The 25,268-nt window shown below is 39.9% G+C and overlaps 1 protein-coding gene across 1 annotated transcript; it reads right to left on the bottom strand.

Moving 5' to 3' along the window:
• Window positions 1-508: 508 nt before the first annotated feature.
• Window positions 509-24,546, bottom strand: UBE2G1 (ubiquitin conjugating enzyme E2 G1). Its single transcript, XM_075113096.1, is given in 7 exon segments — window positions 509-1,720; window positions 3,872-3,994; window positions 7,723-7,901; window positions 8,998-9,095; window positions 12,143-12,245; window positions 24,334-24,510; window positions 24,513-24,546. Coding segments are annotated over 6 exon segments (678 nt in total). The 3' UTR covers window positions 509-1,720; window positions 3,872-3,907.
• Between the last annotated feature and the right edge of the window lie 722 nt (window positions 24,547-25,268).

Consider the following 25,268-nt stretch of genomic DNA (forward strand, 5'->3'; position numbering starts at 1 on the left):
CAGCCCACCCCGCAAGAAGCCTGTTGGAAATGCTTTTTTAGTATACGCATGTTGCACAGCAAGCTGAAACAAAGTGCAGCCAGCTAGCAAATTAGTACTGAAGGCTTCTTACGAGATGACTCTCTACCACTGGAACTCTTGATTTATTAGTGGGTTACTCTGTGCTGTTAAAAGCTGTGGTAAACCTGTGACAGAGCAGAGAACAGACAAGTAGCTGCAAGTTCCTTTATGAAGTTTCTTTGGTAGAAAGGTATTTCAAGTAGTCTCAGAAAACTCTTGTTACCAGACACTCCAAGGTTAGTGTTTGCTCACTGGGGAGCCAATGATGGTTACAATAGGAAGAACGGTATGTGTGTTGTTTGCCTTTTAATTATTTTAATATCAAATACAGTACGTCAAATTCAACAAATGTCTGCTGATGTTATGTTGCTGAAGATGTTCAGGTAAGCTGTGCTCCAACTGCAGTTACCCTTCCTATTCAGATACTCAAGACAGCCAGTTTGACACATTATTATTGGAAAAAATTATATTTTGGAAGAACTCACTACAGAAGGTGACAGAATTCCAAAAATCAAATTACATGAAAATATACATCGCAATTTTCTTTGTACATTAGGTGAGGAAAACTCTGAAGTAGAAGGCAAAGAATATGAAGGGTCACAGAAGAGAGAGAAGGGAAAAGGAGGGAAACTATTTTTGATACCAAACCCAGAAGTTACTCATTTGAAAGCCTACAGATGTGCATGCTTGAACTCAACCTTGAGGAAAAACAAGCCTCCCCCACACACACCCCGCCCCACAAACAGGCAATGAAAAAGGCAGGAAAAAAAAAAGTCACCCATAAAAAGCAGCTCATTCCTATCTTGGACTAACTTAGTCAACTGAACTTCCCAATGAATCACTCAAGTCCCTTGGAAGTTAAAAATCCAGCAGGCTGCTCAAGGGTGCTCCATGGCCAGTTTTATTGCTATACCCAATTCAAGAAGTATGTGCAATTGGGTTTAAAAAAGGGGTTGGGAAGGGGAAGAAAAAAAAAAAAAAAGAAAAAGCACCTTTGAGACTACAAAGGTCATCATAAAAGACGACAAGTAATTGATAGCAAATCCTTTCAGGGTTTAATTAGGAAAATTTTAAGTTCTGATGGGGAAAATAAAAGGAAGCACATTTCCAAAAACAAAACAAAAATACTAAACTTTAATAAGCAGGAGATTTTAATTCAGCCCTAGTGGGTCAAAGGACAATTAAGGGGGGGGGGAGAACCCACAACTTTATCCTAATTGGTTTTAGTTTGACATGCTTCACAAGTTGTTTTATGTGGTTTTTTGTTGTTGTTTGTTTTTTTTAAGCTGATAGGAAACTATAGGGAGAGAAAAACCTGCTAAAATCTTTAGAATTTACACGATTCTATTCCTAACTACAGACAGCATTATTTGGTACAATGTGTATTTGTGGATGTACATGAACAGTATATATATTATCCGGATCATGTGCTATGTACACATCTTTACAATTCTTCCTGAAGGTTAAAGCAGTTCATTAGATTTCAAAATGCGTAATCATCTTGTGTTGGCACTTGTTAGGCTCTTGTCAGCATTGATAACTGGCATGTTTTATTGCAGCCCAGTTCCAGCCAGTGTTTGCCAACTTGTAACAACAGAAGTCCAGCAATAGGTGGGTAGAGTGCAGGAAAAAAACAGTGCCATGTTTCTCAATTGAAGACCTACAAAGAAATCACAGTTATTAAAATAAAACCCATCATCATCAGTTATTTTAAAGAACTTAGTGTTTCAAGCTCAAGGAAGATAATCATTACTTATTCAAGAGCTTTACATACCTCTGAACAGAAGATGCATAAATCCAAAATCATCACCTGAGAAAGACTTCAGTTAGTTCAGCATATCCAAGCTCAACTATCAGACTTTCAGGCTCCTGTTACTCAGGTTGCTTGTCAAGTGCAGAGTGTGTAAACATTTAATTATTCACACATAGGGCTAAACACTTCTAGATTTATCACTGAAACTTCCGTGCATCACTTACTGTGAATGAAGGATGCTGCTTCAACAGTGCAGTGCAGTACAAAATGGCATAGCAGTGCTTCATTAAGCAATAACACCACAGCTACCAAGTCAGACTCTGCTTGTTTAGAACCAGCTATATGGCCCCTTCTCATCCAATTCATTGCCCATCACTTACTTAGGAGGAGTCACCAGGACTTAGAAAAGCTTTTGCCTTCCAAAAAAGCAACACAGCCAATTACTTAAATATTTGTCATGATCATTGTTTCAATATGGCCAAGTTTAACATGGCAACAGAGCTGAGGTTAGTTAAGGATACTCTGGAGCGTTACTCACAGTTACTCCCTTTCTCTAAATCAGAAAAAAACAACCTGTCAGCTGCATTAACAATTCTTACACTCTAGTTATAGGCAGTTGTGTAAGACATTCGGTTCCTTTGCTTAGTCTTTTGATCAATATTGATCATTTCCATGCTTTCTCTATACTGGAGAAAGTTCTGTTCCATCAAAGCATTTCTGCAGAGAGGAGATACTGAGGTACTAGTTTGTCACAGATGGAGCCTTCCCTCTCCCCAAACCCCCACAATTCTTACAGAAGCTTAAGAAAGGAAGTATCCCCCCTGTACAACCTTAGTGAAGAAAAACTAACAGGAACATTTAGCAAGCTTTCTAGTCATTCAGAAAGTACAACCCCTTTAAACTACACGCAGTGTCGGTTTTTTCTCCCCACAAATCTTGTATGCTGAAGCTAACTAGTACGTATGGTTTCAGCCTTCTCCAGCTAAACGGGTCAGAGTAGTTTATTTGCCAAACCAACCATTAAGAAAGGGCAGCTTCAACATGAAGCTCTGTTTTGCTTTGAAAAGCAGGAGTGGGAAATTATTAGCTAGTTGAGGAAGTTTTTCCTTGGCATAGCAAGATTAAATACCTGGCCTTTGGTCACTTTAAGGGCCACATTTTTTTTTGATACAAGACCTTTCTACAAGAGCTTGTTGTGTAAAAAAAGAAAGCGGTCCCATTCAAACTATGGTGGGCTTGTTCAAATTAGTGTGTCTTGAGTCAGAAGCTCATTTTTAACAGGGTGGCATAAACTGTGAATATCACATCAACTACTCTCAGGTCAAAACTTGTCCAGGCTCTCACATATACGACAGTTCAGTTTCCAAGCAGAATACAGCTCTTTTTCTGAAGCTATTCCTAAGCCTTCCCCAGTAAAAATTTTTTAGGGCAGCTCAAGAGAACACCACCTTTCTTGGTATCACTGATAGGATCAAACTGAGATATTGCCTTTCTGATACACTAGTAGACTTTCTATTAAAATTCCCATAGATACTTGAAGCAATCCTTTCCAAATGGTTCCCAACAACCTCACCAGTCTTATTTAAAACCTACATACAACATCCCGCTAACACCTGCAAGATAAACTCCGTATATATAAACTTGAGATAGCAAGACAGGATGCTTTTAAAATTCAAAGGAGCGTTCCTAGCACAACAGCAAATGTGAAGAAATGATTATTCCCCTCTATTACAGCTCTAGTAATCCCTAAGCACTATTAATAAAGCAGGATGAATACTGATAAAGAGAATTTCAACTTCTGAACAGCATAAATACAAGAATACTAAAGAAGCTCCCCAATCTTGGCAGAAGGGGCTGTTACTGCACTTCTTTTAGTCTTTAGTATCAAATACAGCCACAGAACTCCATGAGATCATGCAGCTGAGAAGAATGGTGGGTGGGTTTGTGGGGTTTGGGTTTTGGTTTTTTTTTTGCTTTTGAGAAAAAAGTTAGTTCAGCAACACTTAGGCAAGAAATCCTCAACTCAGGTAACTGACTTGTCTTCAGAAGCATACTTACCCTGAAAAAGTGAAGCTACTAGCTGCTGAATAAGTGTCACTCAAAAGCAGTTTCTTGGCTTTTTCTTACACAGCGGGCAACTTTTCTTTTAAATTCTCCATTTCTGTCTTCTCTCCATTCTTTCTGTAATTGAATAGACAGCTTTCAGATGTCAGTCCTATAACAATGTACAAGTTCTAGGAAGACTTGATGTTTTTAGACATTAGCCATCTAGTCAACACCTAAATTTGCTTACAATCATTGAGCTAGTCACTGAAAACCTGTGACATTCAGGACTTTTGAAATCTTGCTCTGTATTTCTATGCAGGCTTCTCACAAGACAGCAAGGATGCAGCCTTTCCTCCTTGGGTTTCAGGCATTCTCCAAGACTAACCTGGTGGCTACCAAGATTTCAGAATGTCTAGGCCGAAATCTATTTACTTCAGCCTGCAAAGTAACAGCAAACTCAAACTGTAAACCACAAGCTATTGTTATGGGGTTAGAGAAAATGTCTTTAAGTGCAGCGATGGAAGAAGGTACACAGCTACTGTGGAGCCAGTAGGTATTCAGTGATTTTTAGGGCAGTTTCAACTCCCTCTCAGTCTAGCCAGGACACTCCAGGATAGAAACAGAGAAGTCACAGTATTCAGAAGAGACACAGCAGTATCCTTCGAAAGAAAACACCTCCTAGTTAGCCATGGTTGCAAAGTATTGGCTCCATGAGGAGGACCTTAACAGAATACTCAGCACACCTATGGGGATGGTCTCTGTGACAGGTATCTGATTCAAGAACTGTACAGATGAAGAACAAAGATAAAGCCCAACAGGAAGATAGGCAAGAGGTAAGTCTGAACCCAGAGATGTGCACACCATGGTATCACCAAAACCCACAGGAAAAAGCACAGCCAGTTTTAAGTTTCTTCTGCCAGCCTCATGACAGCTAGATGAAAGCACAGGAGCATTGTATACTGTGACTAAAGTTGACATGTTGAGTACTGGCAAGGAAGTGGTGAGAAAACATGAAGAACCCCTTATTTAATGAAATAACTTCTACAGTTAGTAGTTTTTTATATAAGCAATATATTCTTACTGCAGGGGTGGGGGAAGGGGTTTTAAAAAAAACAAACAATCATGCCACACTGTCACCTGAAGCAACCTAGCATGCAACACCTTTTCACCCCCACTTGGTGTGAAGGTTGTAGCAAATTTCAGTGAGGGAAAATTAGGATAACTGGTATATTCTTACATTCATCACCTCCAAGCTCACCTAGCCAGTCAGCACGTTGGAAAGCCCAGCATGTCTGATCTTCCCAATGAAAACACAAATAAGGCTACTAATTAATTTGTTCTTTTCAGCAATTAGTACAGCATGCATTTGGTTCCTTGGATTGGGACATAGGACAGCTTAGACAAGATGGCTTAGGGCCAGGAAAAGCATTGAATTTGTGCCCTCCTAGCTTCAGATTCTTAGTTTTTATTTCTACCATTTATGTTTGCAGTACTATGAAGCAAGTGTTCAGAATTGAAGAGCAAGTAAAACTTCCAATTCGACAGCAATCTCTCCAAAACTCTTATTTTAGCTCATGAACTGTTGTATTTGCTTCTCACAATATCTATTCAGGCTCCTGCCCCTCATTTTTCTCCCACTCCAAGAGACAGTACTTCAACATGCGTAGTTCATTTTTCCAGGAAGCAGGTATATCCCTTGCTCCTATAATGCTGTGACCTGCCTGTAACACCTTATTCTCTAGACTCACTTAAAACTACAAAATAATGAAAGCAGACAAAGTATCTTTTAGTAACTGCCAAATACTGTTGCTGCAATAAGCTTGTACTTCATAAACCAAGTAGAAGATGTCTTGATAGCAGCTCAGAATAAAGCACATGAGCTGTTGATTCTTCATTATCCTTATGAGTATTTCTGGTTAATACGAGGATGCAACCTACATCCAGCAGGAGATCCTAAGCTGCTCAAGCAGCACATTAAGTTTAAAAGTTACTTGGAACATCTAATACAACAGCCAGAAAAATAGTTACTGGCATCCAAAGGTTACATCAGTGATGCTTCAGTACTGCCTTCACAGTTGGATTTGGGTTTTAATTTTTGTTCTTTCAAGCTGGGCTAGAAAATGCTGTGTTTCCTTAGGGCATTTTAAACTTTTGCCCTATGATTTAGGTAAAAAAAAAAAATCATCATAGTTTTCTGTCTAACATCTCTTTCTGCAGAAGAAAAAAAAAAAATCGTTCCTGCAGTGGCTGGCAGTCAGTGGGGTACACTAAAGATTAAAAAGCTTGTGAGATGCTAGGAAGGTGACAAGCGTACCTAAAAGTATACGCTTTCTCGGGCTAGGTCAGCTACGTTCAACATACATGAGTCTAAACTGAGGAATTCCAATTGTACTTTTAGCATTTCCTTAATAACTTGCTCCTGCCAGTGCTCTCAGGTTTGCCAACAGAAAACATCTATGTGTCCTGGGTATTTTTGTTTCCACCAGTAATGTGCCAGAAGAAGGGGAGATCTGACATGCAAAAGGATGTTAAAAATGAGGGAATTCTTCACTACAACTTTCTGGTTTTGTTTTCCTTCCCATTAAGTTTGTTCCACATGAGACTTTTCCCATGATAATTTTTCAGCAGAGCTCAACACCTTTGGAAATACTAGCAGCATAGTAGATCAAAGACTTCAGGAAACTGAACTCCCACCCACTTTGGGAAGGTATAGCTAGCTTGACAGAACAGGTTAACACACTTCTAGAAAATACTGCATCTTCTGATTACCATCTCCCTTTTCCTCACTACCCCAGTTAAAAGACCTAGAACTTCTCTTTTGTGAGAGAATATCATGTATTAGTCACTGCTGAACTGCAATTCGAGTGTAATTCAAGGGAAAGTATGCTGGCGTATCTCAGATGAATGGGACCTGAAGTCTGTTCCCCTACTCCCCTCAGAACTAAGATTTTTCTCCCTCCCCACCACAAATACTTATTAGACTAATTGCTATTCTGCTATAAATGGATCTCTTCTAGAGAGCTGATAGCTGTGTTTATACACCCACACAGGATAGGCCATGCTCCAGAAACACTATGCTGCACAAAACACTTGCATCTCACTTATGCAGAATCCTTACTGCAGATTCACCCTGGTCTTTGACTATAAACCAGGCCATTCTTCCTCACTTCTTAGCCAGTCATTCTAGCCTGGAGCAACACCGCCTCCAAACTTGAGGGCCAGATGCCCAGTGAAGCTTTCAAGTACGTTCTCAAAGCAGAGACCTACAGTGTCAAACCTACTGCTTTAACCCATGACGACTGTTGCAGAGGTGGATGCAAAAAGTCACAAAATAATTATACTGAGGGACCCACCACATTTTCTCCTTCCATTCAAATCAATATATTAGTTAACAGTTTATATTAATGCAGCAAAATTTTTGTCTTGGAAATATACTAACAACATAGTAGGAACCAAAAAAGGTCCTAGAATGGGTTGACTTCTGCAGCTAAACTCAATGGCAGTTCTAACTGCTACATGTGTATAGCCACACAAGATCCCTGAATTTTCTAAGACTGAAGGAGCTAGAGTTTACCCAGTAAGTACCTCTGTGCACAACTTATTTACTATAAACAAATGCATTACTGCATAGGAGAAATTAAACTATCGCCTATGACATCTGACAGCATCTTTCCCTTGTAACCTAGAAGGACTTTCCCAGGGCTAACTAGTAATTGTGTTTCACAACATGACTGCTTCCTTAGCCTAAGATATAAAAGGTTCTTCCAGAAGTTATTGTATTGTTTGTCAAACTAGAAGCAAAACTCCATTACAAGTTCAGGTTTTTACATTGAAGACAATTGGCAGACCAAGAAAAATCTTACCGCTGCATCAACATTAGCAGGAGAATCACCATTGGGATCTGCCAGCATAGAAATAACACTAATCATTATAGTTTCCACTGTGTGAATGGGAAGCCAGCGTTCCTCAGGTTTTTCATAGCCATATTTGTCTTCTCCAGGCTCATGAAGAATTGAAATGCAGACATCGCCATTCTTGTCAACTACAAAACAGAACAAGGCATATTTCAGTAATGAACAACATGCTGGCATTTCTGCAGGGTAGTTACGGAACTGTTAATCTTCACTCCAGCTAGTCTGAAATCACATTGGTGAAGACCCTTTACAAAAAAGGAAAGTAATTAACTATTGCAGAACTCAATCTGTAATAAACAGGGCTTGGTGGAAGCTTGTTATTATGCCTAGGCCTCTGGCAGAGAAGACACTCAGGGCAGGGAAGAACATAATTCTAACATCACACTGCAGCTTTCAAGACTATTTAGACAGGCTTCCACTAAAGCTTCTTCTGTTAAGTTCAGCAAACTATACAGTCACTTTTTTTCCACAGCAGCAGCATCAGCTGGATGTTGCTGCAATATACTGGAATATCATTTAAGCTGCTGGAATTAGAAGCTGCCTGACAAGTACTCTGGTATTTCCAGAGCTGAAACTAACACAGCATCAAAACAGTCTCTCTGTCCCTTTTGAGGGGAGCACTGCGCTTGTCTCCTCCCAGTTTTCAATATCTACAATTTCAATAACGACTTTAGAAACCAAAGAACATTCCTCCTTCCCAATAAACTATTTCCATTTTGTTCTATCTTCCCATCCATGTCCAGCAGTCCATAAGTAAATGAAACATTAGGAGAAGTTGTCTTTGGAGGGACTAAAAGATGCTGTTACTTCCTTTCATGCTACACTGAAGAACCTTGGGCCTTCTATATAGAACCACCAAGTTTGTAATACTAAGATGAAATATTTGAAGGTATAACAAGCAGCAGCTATAGAAGTCAAGTTTCTCCTCAGACCAGAATTTTGCACTTGGGGTGGGGTGGGGGAGGGGGGAAAAAAAAAATCCCTGAACAGTTACCAAGAATTCAAGAAGCTACTTTTCAGTAGCTTCCAAAAATACTTCAGGAGCACTCTCTCAGAGCAGCACTATTAAAAACTATGCCATGGTTATTACTTCTTTAGGAAGTGAATATGGCAAAGTAAATGCAGAGTTTCATATTTCTAACATGAACAGAAATGTATCCATTTGTCTTCACTGCATTTTAGTTCTTGGTTGCAAAAAGAAATTGAAACTTTGACATTTCTTACCATTCGGATGCCAGATTTCTGTGATGAATTTCATTTTTGGCGGCCTCAGTGGGTAGTCTTTTGGAAAAGTAAGATGAGCCTTGAAAACACCACCTTCACTGGGGAATCAAAAATATCTTAGTAGAGTTTCTTGTAAGCTTAAGCTGAAGATTGGAACTTACTGATGTATCAAAAGCTCTAAGTTTACCCCTCACACAGCTTAACATCGTGTTAGTAATTAACAGTACCATCCTTTCCATATGCAATGTAGGGTTTCTAGATTGAGAAGATCCTTTCATAAGATACTGCCAGTTCCCCAGCACTGTATCTTTTTTAGAATTAGGATGATGTTCCAGAGGGGAAAAACCACACCAAAAAAGAAATCTAAAAACTGCCAAGGAATTCACCATCTGGAATTGCAACTTACATTTTTGTTCCCAGTACATTTATTAACAGCAAGAGATCACCAGTAACACCTCTTCTCAAGCACAGCCCAGCAGATACCTGTTTATTCTCCTCCTTTAGATACCGCAGTCCTAATTTCTTGATATCAGTCTGCAGCAGTGAGCCTCAGTGAAAAGTTACATAAAGCTTTATAGTTGTGTCTACAGCTGTACTTTGTAAAAAGACTTCCAATACCACCTTTTCAACACTAAGCTAAGGGGACTCAGAGGACAGCGAGGTGTTCTGCATTACAGTTACCCACCAAACTGGAAAACAATAATAAAGAATAGACATCCAGGTTTTATATGGCATTACAGGCCCATATTTAACTAAGGTAACAGTTTGTTGGGTTTTCTTTTTTAAATAACTAGGTTTCAAAACCCAGAAATAGTCCCTTTTGAAAAAATGTGAAGGCCTGTATTAAATGGAAAGCCTTACAGATGGAATATTTTGCTAATGCAAGTACTATAACATTTGCCCTCTTACTGTCATTTCTTGTAATTGAAGTTTGTTACAAAACTTGAAATTGCAAAGGCAGAGATTACAAAAACTAGAACATAACCTCCCAAGAAGGTGGCACGAGATGTGCAGTATGACAAGCTACCCTCAGTAGCCACACAGACAGAAGAACTGGTGCAGAAAAAACAAAGCTGTTCAGTGCAATTTTTCCCCCTGTATTTGTAAAGCAGCAGGAGCCAGTATCCAAATCCCACAGGTTACTGAGAAAATAACAAGTTTTACCACCACTAACCAGAGATGTGCAGTTCTAGCAAGTGTCAAAAAAAAAGCCCAACCCCAAAAAGCACTAGATTTAAGTGACTTGGCTCTTAAAGTAAAGCAGTTGAGGGGATCTGAGCCCACAGCATTCATCTTCCACAAGTTTTAGAAAAGAATCCTTGATCCTGGGAAGGGTAAGAATCCTAGGAACAGTGGCTATTCTAACATCCGTACTAGTCAAGACAAGGAGAGTTAGATTACACTTATTGATAGCCCCAAACCAGTTAAGTACTTTCTTTCAAAGTGAAAAAGTTCTTCTTTCCCTTTTTAAAGAAACAGATCCTAAAGCTACTAGACTGTACGGCATCCATGGTTGTCCCTCATCAACTACATATAAATACAGCTCTTTAATTGGATACACATTAGAACCCAGTTAATGAAGTACAGCTGTCAGTTAAGGGAGATGGGTGCCATTTTTAGCAACATTCCTGATAAAGGGGTCTCTTGTCAGTAGAATTATGCACTGAGTCTAAAGTCTTTTTAGGTAAACTCAGAATAAATGAAGTGGGACCAGGAATGAAACTGAAGTTTGAGATTTTTGAACCGCCTGGTGAAGTTACACTATTATGTTCTACTGCCATCACAAAACGGACCAGGGAGGAAGGATTCAGTATAATGCGACATTGAAAAGCAGCAACTAGGGACTGGAACAGAAGACAGCTTCTATCCAAAGAGCCTCAAAACAAGCTCAGCACCTTATTGAAGTGGGGAAAAAATGCTACTGCAATTTTTAACATGTAAGAGGTTCAATTAGAAGCAGTATTTCTTTACTGAAAGTATTTATAAAATGGCCATAAGAATATAATGGAGCCACTACAAGACTGTTCAAAAGAGGTCAACAGAAGTTGGAGAATTCATCTCATGCAAGACTTGAGAATCACAATGTAGTGAGCTTAAGGAGAAGCAAAGCAATTCAATTACTGTGCTTAAATACTTATTCAGAGGTCTGCAACTTCATGTTGGAACTAAAATTGACCTCAAGTAAATGTCACCAGGCTTTCTGTATCAGTAATTTCCCACTGGAACAGCTTAATGATGGAGAACAGAGTTCATCTTCAAGAGCTACACTTTAAGCTGACCTCTTCCGCACATGGAACCTTTTCCCAGGAGCTAGAGTAGATGATCATATATAATCTCTGTGACAAAGCAAAATCATTCTCTCAATTAGCCAGATATGTTGGGAGGTTTCTGGTTTGGGTTGGGTTTTTTTAAGGTTGTTTTTTCGGGGGTTTTTCAAACCAACCAACCAACCACACTGCACGGGCCAGAATGTTTCAGGTATATAGCAGTGCAAAAACACAGCAAACTTAAAATCCAGGAAAAGAAGTTACTGTGTGAACTGCATAGTTTTGTGTTCAAATGTCAGTTAAAGAACCCAGTTCTTTCGATAAAGATAAGCTTTTTGAAGCCCTCTGTACAAGGTTTGCCAAGAACCCAAATTTGATCAACACTGAGGTACTTTAGGTCACACTAGGAAGTGCTCCCATCTCAAACTGACAGGACTTGAGGCTAATTCTACGGTCTGCTGCAGTTTCCCCAACTAGAACCCTCTTGAATATTTTCCTGCAATCACCAGCATGAAGTTGTAATGGCTTAAAATTGTACTATCAGCTAAACTGGAGCCTCACAGCAATAACAGCAAATAGTTGATTATACCTGCCTTACTTAAATGCATAAGAAAACAGAAGCTGCCTTTAAGTATAGCCTAATCTTTCTCATTTCTACACAGGTACAAAGGGATTAGTGTTGCAATTTCCCAGGGGAGCAAAGCAGTTTAGAACTTCTATATAGCAATTTAGCCATTTACAGGTATTTTACTAGCAACAGAAAAGTATTACCTAACTTAGTCAGTACGAAGATTTAGGTTAACTTCTACTCACTTAGACCAAACTAGAACTATTAAATCCGAGTTCACTTAAGGTTCTGTATAAGTATGAGTACTTACTATAGTGTATCTGGAGGACCAATAATAAGGACTTCCCATCGATAAAGATCATTGTCATCTATTAAGCCCGCTGAAAAGCCTTCCACTGGATTTTTGTTGAGCTCTGTGTAGGAAAAAGAATTTAAGAGTGACTTTAGGTGCCTGTGATATGCATACGCTGTTTTCGCTCATGCCTCTATATGTGACCAAAACACCCCATGACTTTCAGTGATTTGGTGCCTACTGATGGCCTTATGGCCTGGGTGACTTCCCTCACCTCCCTACCACACATGACACATGCTGCCAGAGCTGAGACCGTCGCCTGACTAAAACTATCCATGTACATAATGAGGAGAAGGGCCAAAATAACTCGGAACTGTGGGACACTGTCTCCTAAGGTAGATACCAACAGGTGTCTGAGCAAGTCAGAAAACAGATTTTTTTTCTATTAATAAAAAGCCACAGTGCTTTATAAGAACCCTGAGGAGCCAGATGAAACTAAAGTCTATCTAACTCTAGAAAATGTTAACAGAAGAAAAAGTCACTCTATGTTTTTATTTAAAGCTAACATCCTACCTCCCTTAAATGATTTTTTCTTCTCCAGAATCTGAAAGAATTTGAGACCTGTACCCAGTGCATTCTGGAGATAATGATTTATTACATTCTGAACCACTCGAGAGAGCATGGAAGATAAGCTGTTATGCTGTTTAGGTTTGGGGGGTGTGGGGTGGGGGGGTTATTTTTTGTCTCACAGTTTTATCCACTAACGATAAGCAACACAGCATCATAAGTTTATAGGCTACTTCATTTAGTTACTGCCAGATAGAAGGCTTATCTGGAAATAGCTATGCAGAAATCACACCTAGATATAGACTCCACTGAGTTTGTTTTCACCGTGCTCCAAGAAAAAGCATAAAATTTGGAAATAAACACCTCGAATGAGTTATGCCTAAAAGTCAATTTGGGGTTGGGGGAAGATGACATCTCTTAACCAACAGCTTCAGGTCAAAAACTAATTTAAATGCCATATTGATGCCAAATTCTTGACCCAGCATTTCCAGCAGTATATACAGAGTCCTGATGGATCTTGGGCATTCATGATAGCGGAAGAGACAACATTATTCCTTAGCTAGTCAGTAATTTCCACATTAAATTAGGAATTTTTTGTTTTACAATTATTACTGTACTATTTTAAGTCCTGTCAGACATTATACAGCCCACCTGGTTATATTCCACAGCACAGTTAGTCTACTTATTTCCTCTCTGTAAACCCAATAGCTGTATTTTGTGTTGATTTCTAAACATTACAGACTTAAGTTCAGAGGTCCTTATTATACCCTCAGGTACATGCAGAAGAACATCAAGTGACAAACTCATACCTTTACAGAGAAAAGGCTACCATTAACTACAAACTGATTTGCCCATAAGCTTGCAGTCAGTGTTTGCCAGTTAAGAACTTAACTATTTAAAACACACTTTAAAAAAATGCAAGAATAATCAATTCAGGCTCTACACAGAAAGTCCACAAGGGGAGAAGAAAGTGCTCAGCTCACATGAAGGCCCAAGGTCCTGAAGAGATAGATAGCAGGAATATCAATTTTGTCTGGTCATTGGTAATTCAAATTTATCCACATAGATGACCAAATGTTAAAATCCCAAGAAGAGTATTGGAAGGGCTTTTCTGAGAAGCTACTCAGCAGGGGTTTAGTCAACAGATGAGGTCAATTATTCACTCTTCAAGTTGCAGGACAAAGACTTAGGTATTGAACCAAATCACATTTTCCCAAGACAATACCCAAGACAGAAGGTACCACAGGCTATTTAACCACCAGGCAAGCTTCAAAACCAAAAACTACAGCATGGCCACACCTCCACTAAGCAGATCAGTTTTCATGCTCTGGCATCTATGAAAGTTTGTGGTAACAGCTGTATGAGCTTGAGTAACGGTTCTATTTAATTTTGATGAAAGGGGTAGAGAGACTAGGTAAGTATCTCACATGAGGTGAGAAGTTCACCAGTCCCTTACTACCTCCCTACTACAGACATTTCTCCAGCATCAGACATTAAAAGTTCCACCACATTAGCAGCTGAATAACATGCTTTTTCATGCAGGATTTTATTTTTTAAAAATTTGTCTATTGCTTATGTGAAAAAAGCCACCTCCATTCAGGACACTTAAGTCATCCTTTTGGATACTATGTTAGTATTGTAACACACAATATTCAGCATGACAACTACATAAGGTGAGATAGTAGAATATCTGCACTCTTTCTGTTGACTTAAGACTTTCAGACTTGAATTTAAGCCTCCAAAACAAGTTCCTTCATTTCTGCATTTCCACAGGAAGAAAAGGGTTTATGCAGAGTTCTGTGTAAACTGCTATAACTCAAGCAGCTCACATTTAGGTTCCTTATTGTTTTCTAGTTATCACTTCTCAATGACAAGACTGTAAACAAGCCTGCCAGAAGTTAAGACTCTGGAAAACTCAGCATGCTTCTTTCTAAATATGCTACACTATTTTCAAGTCCAGCATACGCATTTTCTTCTCTATTTCTTGATTTGTGCTATTTTGATTTCTTTTTATACCTGTCTCAGCCTCCAAATAACTTTTTTTAATCCTCAAGTCCTTTGAAACATTTTTCATGTACTTATTCCCAATGAAACCTAGCTCTTACACTCTGACTCATACCTAAAACCTTGCAGCACTATATTGCAAGAGATCTGCTGAGAAGGAATGAGGTTGCTGGGTGCCAACTCTTATAATGCAGAAAATCTGTAAACTGTGTGAAAGCGACAGCCATTGACAAAAATCCTCAGTTTCGGCAGTTATGGAAATTTGCTTGGTGGATGTGGCCTGTAAAGCAAATTATGATGTTACTTCTTTTACAGGAGGTGGCATCAGTCTCTGCTTATAAGAGGTTCTCATTTTCCTTCCACAGTAGCAATACTGAAGCATAGTTCAGAAAGCTACTGCTTGCACAAATACTTAACTTGAGGTAAAACAATGGATATAAGCTCAGGCACCTTCTCCACTAGAGGTATGCAGAATTACCACAGGCACATTAAAATGAGCTTTTCCATCCAGACTATTTATGCTAAACTGCACATCAGCTAATGGCTGGCAGACAAAAAAGGAAATCTCAGGAAAGTTTTGCACTGGGACATGAAAAACATCATCCTTGGCTGCTTTACCATGGATAGCTAAGAGCTGCTACTTGTTAAAACTTGCAGGCACTGAAGCCTATGGTTGGTTTGGTTGTGGCTTTTTCCCCTGCATAAGGGTTAACTAGTAGTACCACCTCTCTCTCCATGAGTAGAGACACAGTAGTGAAACCCATGCACCAAAATCCCAAATGAACAGTGATGCCACTATGGCAAGAAAGGAGCACACACACACTATGCTCACAGTCACAGGAGTCAGCTGCTAGGCAGAGGGACTTCTGCCCACCAGAGCCTCTGGTGACACTGACACTGCACTCAAGAAAAGGAGACACCTGTTCTCTGTGTCTGTCATTTCCTACCAACTACAGCAGTTAACTACTTGCAGCCTGAACAAGGGTCTTCCCAGAGAAAGACATGGATGATGAGAATGCTTCATAAAGCAAAGGATTCAATTCCCTCCCCCCACCAGGGAGAGGTAAGAAGCCCTTGGTGCAGGTCCCCTACAAATCCCTGTTGAAGAGCTGACCTACAACTCCTGGAAAAGCAGAGAAGTCAGACACCTATGAAGAACAAAACTGCTCCACATTATTTTTTTCAACACTTAGTTTGTCTTTGAGATTTCTTGTTTATCTAAAGATATTCTGTACTTTTTAAATGTAAATGAGTATATAAACCATCTCCACCATGCCCATATGCCTGAATAAGCGCAATTTACTTGCTACTATTATTACGTAACATGGTTTAGTATTTCCGCCAGTATTTTCTGCATTTCTGACAGTTTAACAGAAATTTTTCTTCCCAGAGAAAAAATAAGTTCTTACATTACCTGAAACTGCTTCTAGAGTGAGAGTCCTTTGCAGCTCAAGCAGCAGCTGACAGCCAAAGCAGCACAAACCCAGACAGCTGCCAAGCAGCAACATGCTGGGGAAAGAATCCTGTGGCTGCTTATAAATTAGACATTCAGACCCTTTAATCCCAGTCCTGAATCAATACTCAGTTTGGGAGATGAGGAAGACTACAGGCCCATAATCTAACAGAGTTGTTTTAGTCCAGAACAGACTTTAATATCCAACGCCTAGTCTCCCACATGATCTGCCAACAGAACACAGTGCTCCTTTAGCGGTTTAGCTCTTACTAAAGCAGAACTAAGTTACCATTGCCTTAAACTGGAGCTAACACAGTACCATAAGCTGTGCTTCCATTTTCAGTGTTTAGCTGACACCAAACTACTGGTGTTCCCACACTCACTATAACTGCCTTTATTTAAGCCAAGAGACTTTCACCAATCCAAAAGCAAAACAGCATCAACAAAAATGACTAAGCAGAAACAGCCCCATGGCTACATGTAGCAGCTATGTACGGCATCTAAACTTTTCAGCTTGACGTTTCACCCAGCCAGCCACTGCATATGAACACTTCAGAGTATTTTAAGCTTCATTACAGAGCAAAGCTTTCAAAAATATAAGCTTCTACATTCTTTTTAATAGCAGCCTTTTTAGTAAGTTAGACAGCGGTTGAGTTTTGTGCAACCAGTGGGTTGACTCCAGCACAAAACCAGAGACTGGACAGCCCAAGTTCCAGCTAAGGCTCCTAGAGAAATGATCTAGCCAATTTACACACAGTTCCCAGAACAAGCAGGCCATATCAGAGGTTTACATTTGCTATACATAGGCTTGTTTCTTGGTTGCTTCTTCTGAGTCTCAGCACTAGTCCAGGAGCTTCTAACAACTGTACAGACTGAAAATCCTCATTCTAGACTCCTCTTCTGTGTACCACAAGCCATGACTTCCATATAGTTATATTACTTAACTGAGGTCAGTTATGATTTCCAAGACTTTCCTTTCTGCCTGCATACCAAGCTGTGTCTCTCTGATTCTAGAAGATGAGGGCTGAGATAATGCTAAAGTAACATGATCTTGCAGAGATGTATTCTCAGAGCTCTCTGTATTATCTACTTTCATCATGTTCTGTCTTGCTCCACAAGCTCATCCAAAAAAGTTCAGACAAAAACATAGCACGAGATATGCACACACTCCTGGTAGCCACTTGCGCAGTGACCAATTAAGACAGAACAGTTTTAGTCTCAGAAGGACACTGTAATTATTTTGGAGTGAGACTGAGGCAGTAAAGACAAACCTGTCTTAAAGAGAGATCTCTACCAACCAGTTCAGTAGCAGCTCTCCATTTGACTCTTAACTTTAGCCTAGCAACTAATTTCCAGTGCTCCATGCGTCACCCCCCTGTTGATAAGGGCAGCATTATAGACTTCTACAGATCTAATTCTCCCCTCAGTTCAGGGGATTTTTAGGGAGGGTTCTGTTGGCAGCATTAACAGGCAAGTTTCTCACAGAAATCATCTCAGTACAGTGCTACACGGCTTCGCACGCTGCTGCATCAACATGCTTCGTTTGCCATCTCCTCAGCTATACCTGTAGAGCCTTCCAATGATTTGCACAGTGAAGCAGGTTTTGGAAGGATGGAGGACAAAGTTGGAGGTTTCTTGTTTGATTTATGTTTTTATTTCCAGTCAACTTCCTAGCCAGGGCCGCAGCTCAGCTCTGCAAACAAGAGGACAGCAACACTAGCCCAAAGCAAAGAGGCAGAAGCTCCTACAACTGCCAATATGCGTCTGTTGATTAAGATTATAGCACCAGAGAAACTTGGCTAGAGAGACTCTGAAATTATATTACTAATAAGGTGCCTGTCACATTATTCTAGACGTAAGCTAAGAATCAAGTTTCTTTGTTGTGTATGTTCTGTAGCTCCACATTCGCACGAGTTGTGGCATACCTGAAGACAGACAATTGAAAGTTCAGGTCAGCTATTTAGTTGAAAACTGAGGAGTTCCCCATAGTCCCTTTTTTCCAGCGAAGTGACCACTGACAGACATTGTCAATGCCCTCTTAGACATCAATCTCAACTTCAAGGTCTCAAAGCCAGCTCTCTCACAGAGTCTCAATTAGACCACAGATACTGATCTCACCTGGCAACCCAGTTTCCTCTGCTCATGATCCACTCCCATGCACCATTCTACACAAGAGTCATAAAGACAGGCAAGAACAGAAATGACCTATTTTGAGACATTTTCTTTCTGTAGCACCCTTCATACATAGAAGCCTTCCTTGTACACACACTCAAATCAGTCCTTTTCCAGCATCCCACACTTACCATTACCCAGGAGGAAGGTCTCCTTCCCCCTCCCCCTGATGTGTTTACCATTAAGCAAATGTCTACAACTCAGTAACTTAAGTGGCTACAGAGCGCAGTTAGAGCACAGTACTTAGTGCCTACTAAGCCCACAAGACTTTTCTCTCAAGATGAAGGTGCTGTTTCAGTTACTTTCCTGTCCAAATCAGCTTCCATAGAACACTGGAAATGCAAGATATACTGATGAAAACCTTTGCAGTCCATTGTTTTAAGTTCTGAAATAGTTATGCTTCCAAAATTAAGATACTCAGCAGTAAACTTAGAACATATGTGCAAATTAATATCAATCATGTATTTTTGGTAGAAATTGAGATAAACTGTTTCCTGAAAAGCCATCTTTGGCTAGACTGCTTGAAGCACACTGTCTATCCCATCACATCAGAATCTAGCACAGTTACATCAACCCACGTTAAAATGGAGGTTGAACAGATCTTAAAAAAATTCCTAATAAGGTCTGAATTTGGGGGGGGGAAGTGGTATGAGGAAGGGAAGAACAAGGATGGTCAAGAGGATTGAAAGAACCCTGATTCTGAAGTCCACACCTGAAAGGAAGCAAGTATCTCACCAGGAAACATTCCGTGGTTTGCCCATAGTCCACTGCAGCACAGGGTCACATTCATTACCACACTCAGTATAACAGAGACACCACCTTCATTTTGTCCTCAGTGTCCAATGCATGTTTCCACTCTAAGAGTCAGACAGGTATCAAGTGGGTATATGGACCTGCCTGTATTTGAGACTGTCACTCTCAGCAGCATTCAACAGGGATCTCATCAGGATAAGTTGTTCCTGAGACTCCGTGATTATCCCAAAGCAGATGTCAAAAACAGGTCAGATGAATCACAGTGTGCATGTACTTATTTCTCTCACCTACAAAGGAGCCTACAGAGCTCCAGGTGTCTACTGCCAAATTCTAGCAGTTGTGTGCAATACAAGGGTCATCCTAGGTGCCAGGCGTATTAATGTAGTTGAGTCTAGCATGGACAGGATGAAAAGTTAATTAGCTTAACAGCTGTTTGCAGATTACCAACAGACTAAAGCTACAAAAAAATTTCCATTCAGGTATCTTCTGAGCAGTCATACACATCAGCCCTGAAAGAGCATTGCTGAAAAGAGCCAAGAGCTCTAGGATGCTTGTGGTTTACATACAAGAATAGAACACGATTCTAGGAAATCCACTAGAAAGTCTGTATCACAAGACTGTGCCATAGGGAGATGTTAACAAGTGAGGAGTTCATCAGAAGCTTTCTTCATATGCATAAGTTGTTGTGCAAGTCAAGGACACTTTTCCAGCCTGTTTTCCCTCTTGCTTATAATATAACAGGTTTGTATATCCTAATTTGAGCTACGTTGTTATTTAGAATTGTCACTTCTCTAAGTGACTCCTGACAGCATCACCTTTTAGATGAGCGTCAAGCACAAGCCAACAAAAAAAACAGCCAGTCTGACATACGAGGTACTGTGATGACTGCATGGAAATAGGTTTCCCTTAACTAACAATTCACTTACAGACAGACTGTATGTGAAAGCCTTTACAAAGGGCTTCTATCAAAAAGTCTTTACTATTAATTCTAAACCTGTAGAAGCACTGCTAACATTCATGCCCAGAAGAGCACTTATTTTTATGAATCCTATTTCATTTAGATTGCTATACTTAGTATTCTTACAAGGTCTTGATATCTGATCTCTGTTCCAGCTGATATACCTTGGACCTGAGAGCAGGAAGAAGAAAATATGAACATTTACACTTGCAGGGTGGCCTGAAACTCAGACCTACTAAATTCCATAAGCAAAAGATCTTGCCAGGACCAGTCTACTGACAGATATCCACACACCACGGAAAAGTGAAGCACAGGCCTGCACGTGAAGTGTTACCCAGATTCTGTTCCCATGCATTGGGACGAAAAGCAGACAGCACGAGTTTGAAGAGTCACATGCCCTCACCAAAGCCACCTGCTCTTCTTTCTCCAGGCACCTAACTTTGCCCACTCATTTTAGTATTTGGTTAGTTTACACTTTCGGAGCAGCAGCCACCTTTCAGTTTTGTTCCACTTCATTAGAACCCTATCTTTATGCTGGTAAAAACATGCTGTACTTCCACCCTATTCTAAACCAATACTTGAAGCTTACTTCTGCAGAATACTTTAAAACCCCCAGCCTTACAGGTGGCAAACAAGAACACCTAGATCAAAACAGATTGCATTAAACACATTAGAAGAAGAAAATTTAGCAGAATACCTATTTGAGGAAAATAAGTTTTACCTACAAAGTTCACTTCTTTTCCAAGTGTTTAGAATAGGGCATTGGGAGAAGAAAAAAGACAACCTGTACCAATATCAACCACAAAAAGGGACCAAGTAACCCTATCTTAGATTAATATGCGTGTACTGTTCCAAGTCTCCCTTGCATTAATAAAAACACAGAAGAGTCAAGGCAGAATCAGTTATAATTATGTGGTTTTATTTGAGGACTATTCACTCTACTTGATTTACCCCAGATGAAGTTCCTCTTAAACCAAAAAAAGACATTTCTAGTAAATCAACAAATGCTTACAGTTTACATTTCCACAGCAGATAGTTCTTTAGTATTAAAAGTTGGAATCACTATCAATCACAGAAGGCAAGACATTTGAGTGGGATTTGGGTGATTTAACATCTCCAAATAAAAAAGATCTTATCAATAAAGTGGGAATTCTTCTAATGAAAGTATTTTCTCAAAAGCTGTTAATTTGCTCCTTATTTCACAGGATCTCCAGCAACATTCTCCCATTCCACCATTCTCTAACAGAGCAGAGCATACTGCCAGATCCAGAGATGTCCACACTTTGGTGTGACTTACAATGCCTTGTTTGGGGGGAGCAGAAAAGGAAAAACCTCATTTATGGTAAGCTTGGTTGTTTCACTGAAAGATTAGTAATCTGACCTAGCCAGAGCCAGCTGGCTGTGACTTTAGCTGCCCCATCAAGGGGTAAGCTTATGAAGCAGGTTGTTATTGCTTCATCCTGTTCAAGCAAGTGGTTGAGTCATCAAGCCCCTCCACTCTGAGGTTTAGCTAAACGTCACTTTCCAGAACTGCCAGCATCCCTGAATTTTTGCTCTTGTGACTGCTTTCATAAATACTCTTTTCTTTGAAGAGGCAGAGTTCAGCTTATTTCTGCAAGAGGAACATTTGAAAAACCTAACATGTGCAGTTAGTAAAGTTTGCCACAAGTCACACCCATTATGTTATTTGCAGTGCAACAGAAATTCAGGCTCCTTATACTGCTCAGACTCTAGTCACTGTAATAAGGCATGTGTTTTAGCAATGATATTATCTATCATTTCAGCATGAGCAAGGTAGCTTTGATGCTTCTGTCAACACATCCTCACAAAAAACAGGATTACTGCATCTGCTGTAATGGGGCCCTACTCCGCAAGAGTGTGAAGGTGAGAGGTACGCACACATTGTAATCTAAGCATCCCAAAAAGCACCAGAGCAACAAAGATTGATTGTTATCTAGAAATATGAAAGAGTTTTTAAAAAGATGCAGGGAGGTTATAGCATTTTATGCAATACAGAAGTTCAGTTTGACATCTGCAGGACCTTGGAGTCTTAACTATTCAGGATAAGACAGAATATTACCCGTCATACAAAAAAAAAAAAAACTCTCCACGGTAGCTAACAGGCAGACTAGCATCAGCACAGTACTTCAGATCAGTGGCACTCAAATGATTATGTTGTAGAAAAACCTGCTGTAAGCCAGTAAATAGCCATTACTAAACTGTAAACAAAGGCTTCTTATACCAGCCACCCAAGAGATACGCCATCTCAGCGTCAATCTATAAAGTGATCTTAATTCCATAATTCCCCTCAGAATTCAATACTGATATTTCAAAAATAAATCCTATGTAACTGCTACAAATTGAACTAGCTCAGCATTATGCTACAAGATTTTTCTACACAAGTAAAAATTTTTGAACTGTCATATTAAGCATATAATAGTCTCCCAACATGTTAGATTTTAATTAGACATTTCTTACTTTGAAATAGGAGCTGTATATACTTTAAATGGAAATACTGCCATGTTTCTCACATTTGACAAAAATATTAGCGCAGGGGTTTTTTTGTATCCTAAGCTGGAGAGTATTTACAACATAATATAACTTCAGCCAACAAGAGCACAGTTATTCCCGTTTTCAGGGATCCACGTTATGTTAAAGACAACTCGCACTTCTGGTTCCACTGTGCACTACTGATTTAACTGCATTCTCCCTAGATGATTTTCCTGGATGAACTAGACAAGTCTGCCTACTCTGTCAGAAAGGATTTGGCAGAAAGATGAAATAAAAGCATTCAGAGAAATGCCTCAGTCTGCAAAAACCCTTGGACTTGACAGCTCTGGAGACTGGAAGAGTAGCTTTACACTCTCAGTTGTCTCCTGCCTCCTTCTAAAGAGCATAAAGTTTGGGGCTGTACAAAGAACACAGTTTATCCTCCCCTCACCTCCCTTGGGGGGTGACCCCTGCTAATCTAGTGCTATATGAATCTACATACTTGCTGTTGCCTTTTGTTTTTTGGAAGTTCAGAGGCACTTCATTCTTTTAGTTTTTCCTGCACCTTACCCATAAGAGGAAACGGACAGGTCACGGCTCCTATTTCACACTATTACCAATCCACAACAAAGTGCCTTTCTCCTTCAAAAACAAAAAGAATATCTGTAAGAACAAATGTTTATTGAATTTTAGGACATTTCCAGATGCTGCTAGAGCTTATAGCAAAGATGATTTGCAGAGAAATGGCCATTTGGCTTCAGGGATCCACAGAGGAGAGCTTCCCTTCAGCCCAAGCCAGTTAGACTAGCACTCTAACTGGCTTTGGTCCCCACTCAGCAGTTCCTTTAAACACTTTTAAAAAAATACAACAAATAAAAACTAGCCACAGTTCTGACTACCTTGATTTGAACTGTTCTTGTGCCCAAAGCAGGGCAAGTACACGTCAATATAAAAACAGCTACTACACTATTTCCCTAGTGACATAGCTCAATATTTCATTAGCAAAGGCACTGCGAAGCTACTTAGTATTTGGGATTAAAAAAACAAAAAAAACACATCTAACTTGAAGTTATATTTTATGACCGTCATCAAATATCCCTTCTCCTAGAGCACTATCAGCATCCAGAACACGCCACTTAAGTCGACAAGCGTGTTGTATATATGGTACCGTGGCACTAGTTACCTGCTCAAGTTACAACACAAGCCAGCTTGCTCCAGAAAAAAATAGAAGTCTGTCTTCACACACTTATTGGAGCAACCTGGGATTGCGTTGTCAAGTTTCATTCTGTGTTTTGATAAGACCCTTGGTTTTAAGTCTCACTGACAACCAAAAAGACTTACCAGTTGACCTTCACTTTAACAAAGTCTTCAAGAATCAAACCAACTCACTGAAGTGCTACATGCCACAGACACCTGTTTTCCCCATAAGTCTTTATTAAGAACCAAAGCATATGGGAGACAAGACAGCTAACAGTTCTGAGAACTACTGTTTTACATTCCTTTCTCCTCCTGTCATTGTTTTTTCCTCTTGGCATTGAAAAGAGCTACCCAGTGTCCCACCCTTTAAAGAGCTTCTACATTTCTCAACTGTTCCGCCATTACATGGGTTTCAGACTCCCCCTTCAACCTCCCTCCACTTCTGGGTGTCTTGCTCCAAGTCTAACAGCTCCAACTTCATATCTCTTGTGCTTGAATAATCCTAATTTGACAAGTGAGTGATCTAGAGCAATTTAAACTGGTTTAGATCATGTAACTCATGACCTGTTCACCATCCTCCAAAACCCAACCACTAGGTACAACCCAATGACTCACCACACTCGATATAATGCAAAAGCTGCATGTAGCAGAAGGACTGAAGTATCAGCCCCACCAGGGGAAAGAATACCACAATGCTGACTTTTCTTTTGAGGTAGAACAAGTAGTGTGGGTGTAAACAAAGGGACACACTGGAGCAGCTGAGACTTGGAAGAAGACAGTCAGCAGTAGGGAAGGAAGATCAGACATCATGAAGCTCAGTCTCTGCATTGCAACTCCACATAGCCTGCCATCAGAAAAAGCAGTGTCAAGAGTCCAGTTTCAGCTCAGTTCAGATGTTGCTTACGTTAACACATATGGAAGAAACTATTTGCTCTCTCAAGTCAGTTACTCCAGACAGCACTTTTCAAGACTCTTCTTCAGTACTCACCACACTAAGTATGCATACTCACAACCACTTTTAATATTGCTTTCAATTTTTTTTTAAATACATGTAAAGGGATAGCGAAGACACTAATAATACTTAAAACACAAAAACCCCACAAAAGAGCTGCCTGTTACATGCAATTGATTACAATACTTGAGTCAGCACAGTTGAATCAGCAGCAGTAATAGGGGCAACTGGAAAAGCTTACCAGTTTTTACCATTCCACATGAAGCCTTCATAAGAGAGTAAGCAGAAAGGGAAACAGAAGTTAACCCCCAAATCTAACAATCTACAAGTCTACCTACATATCCAACCAGCTTGTGCTTACAGAAGGTCTTAAGACCTCATAAGACCGGGGGGGGGGGGGGGGGGAAGGAAAGCTACACAACAAGCAGCTGACAGCTAATGCTTACTGAAAGGCTTCAGCTAAATGCCAGACTTTCTTTCATGGAGCACAATTAGTCGGTTAAAAGAGAAATTCCAGGCAACCAAAGAACTGTATTAGGTTACCAAATGCTCATTTTTATCAAGTTAGGGAGCAACTATTCTACCCTATTACTTCCCT

The sequence above is a fragment of the Phalacrocorax aristotelis genome, chromosome 18 (genome assembly GCF_949628215.1).
Source record: "Phalacrocorax aristotelis chromosome 18, bGulAri2.1, whole genome shotgun sequence".
NCBI lineage: Eukaryota > Metazoa > Chordata > Aves > Suliformes > Phalacrocoracidae > Phalacrocorax > Phalacrocorax aristotelis.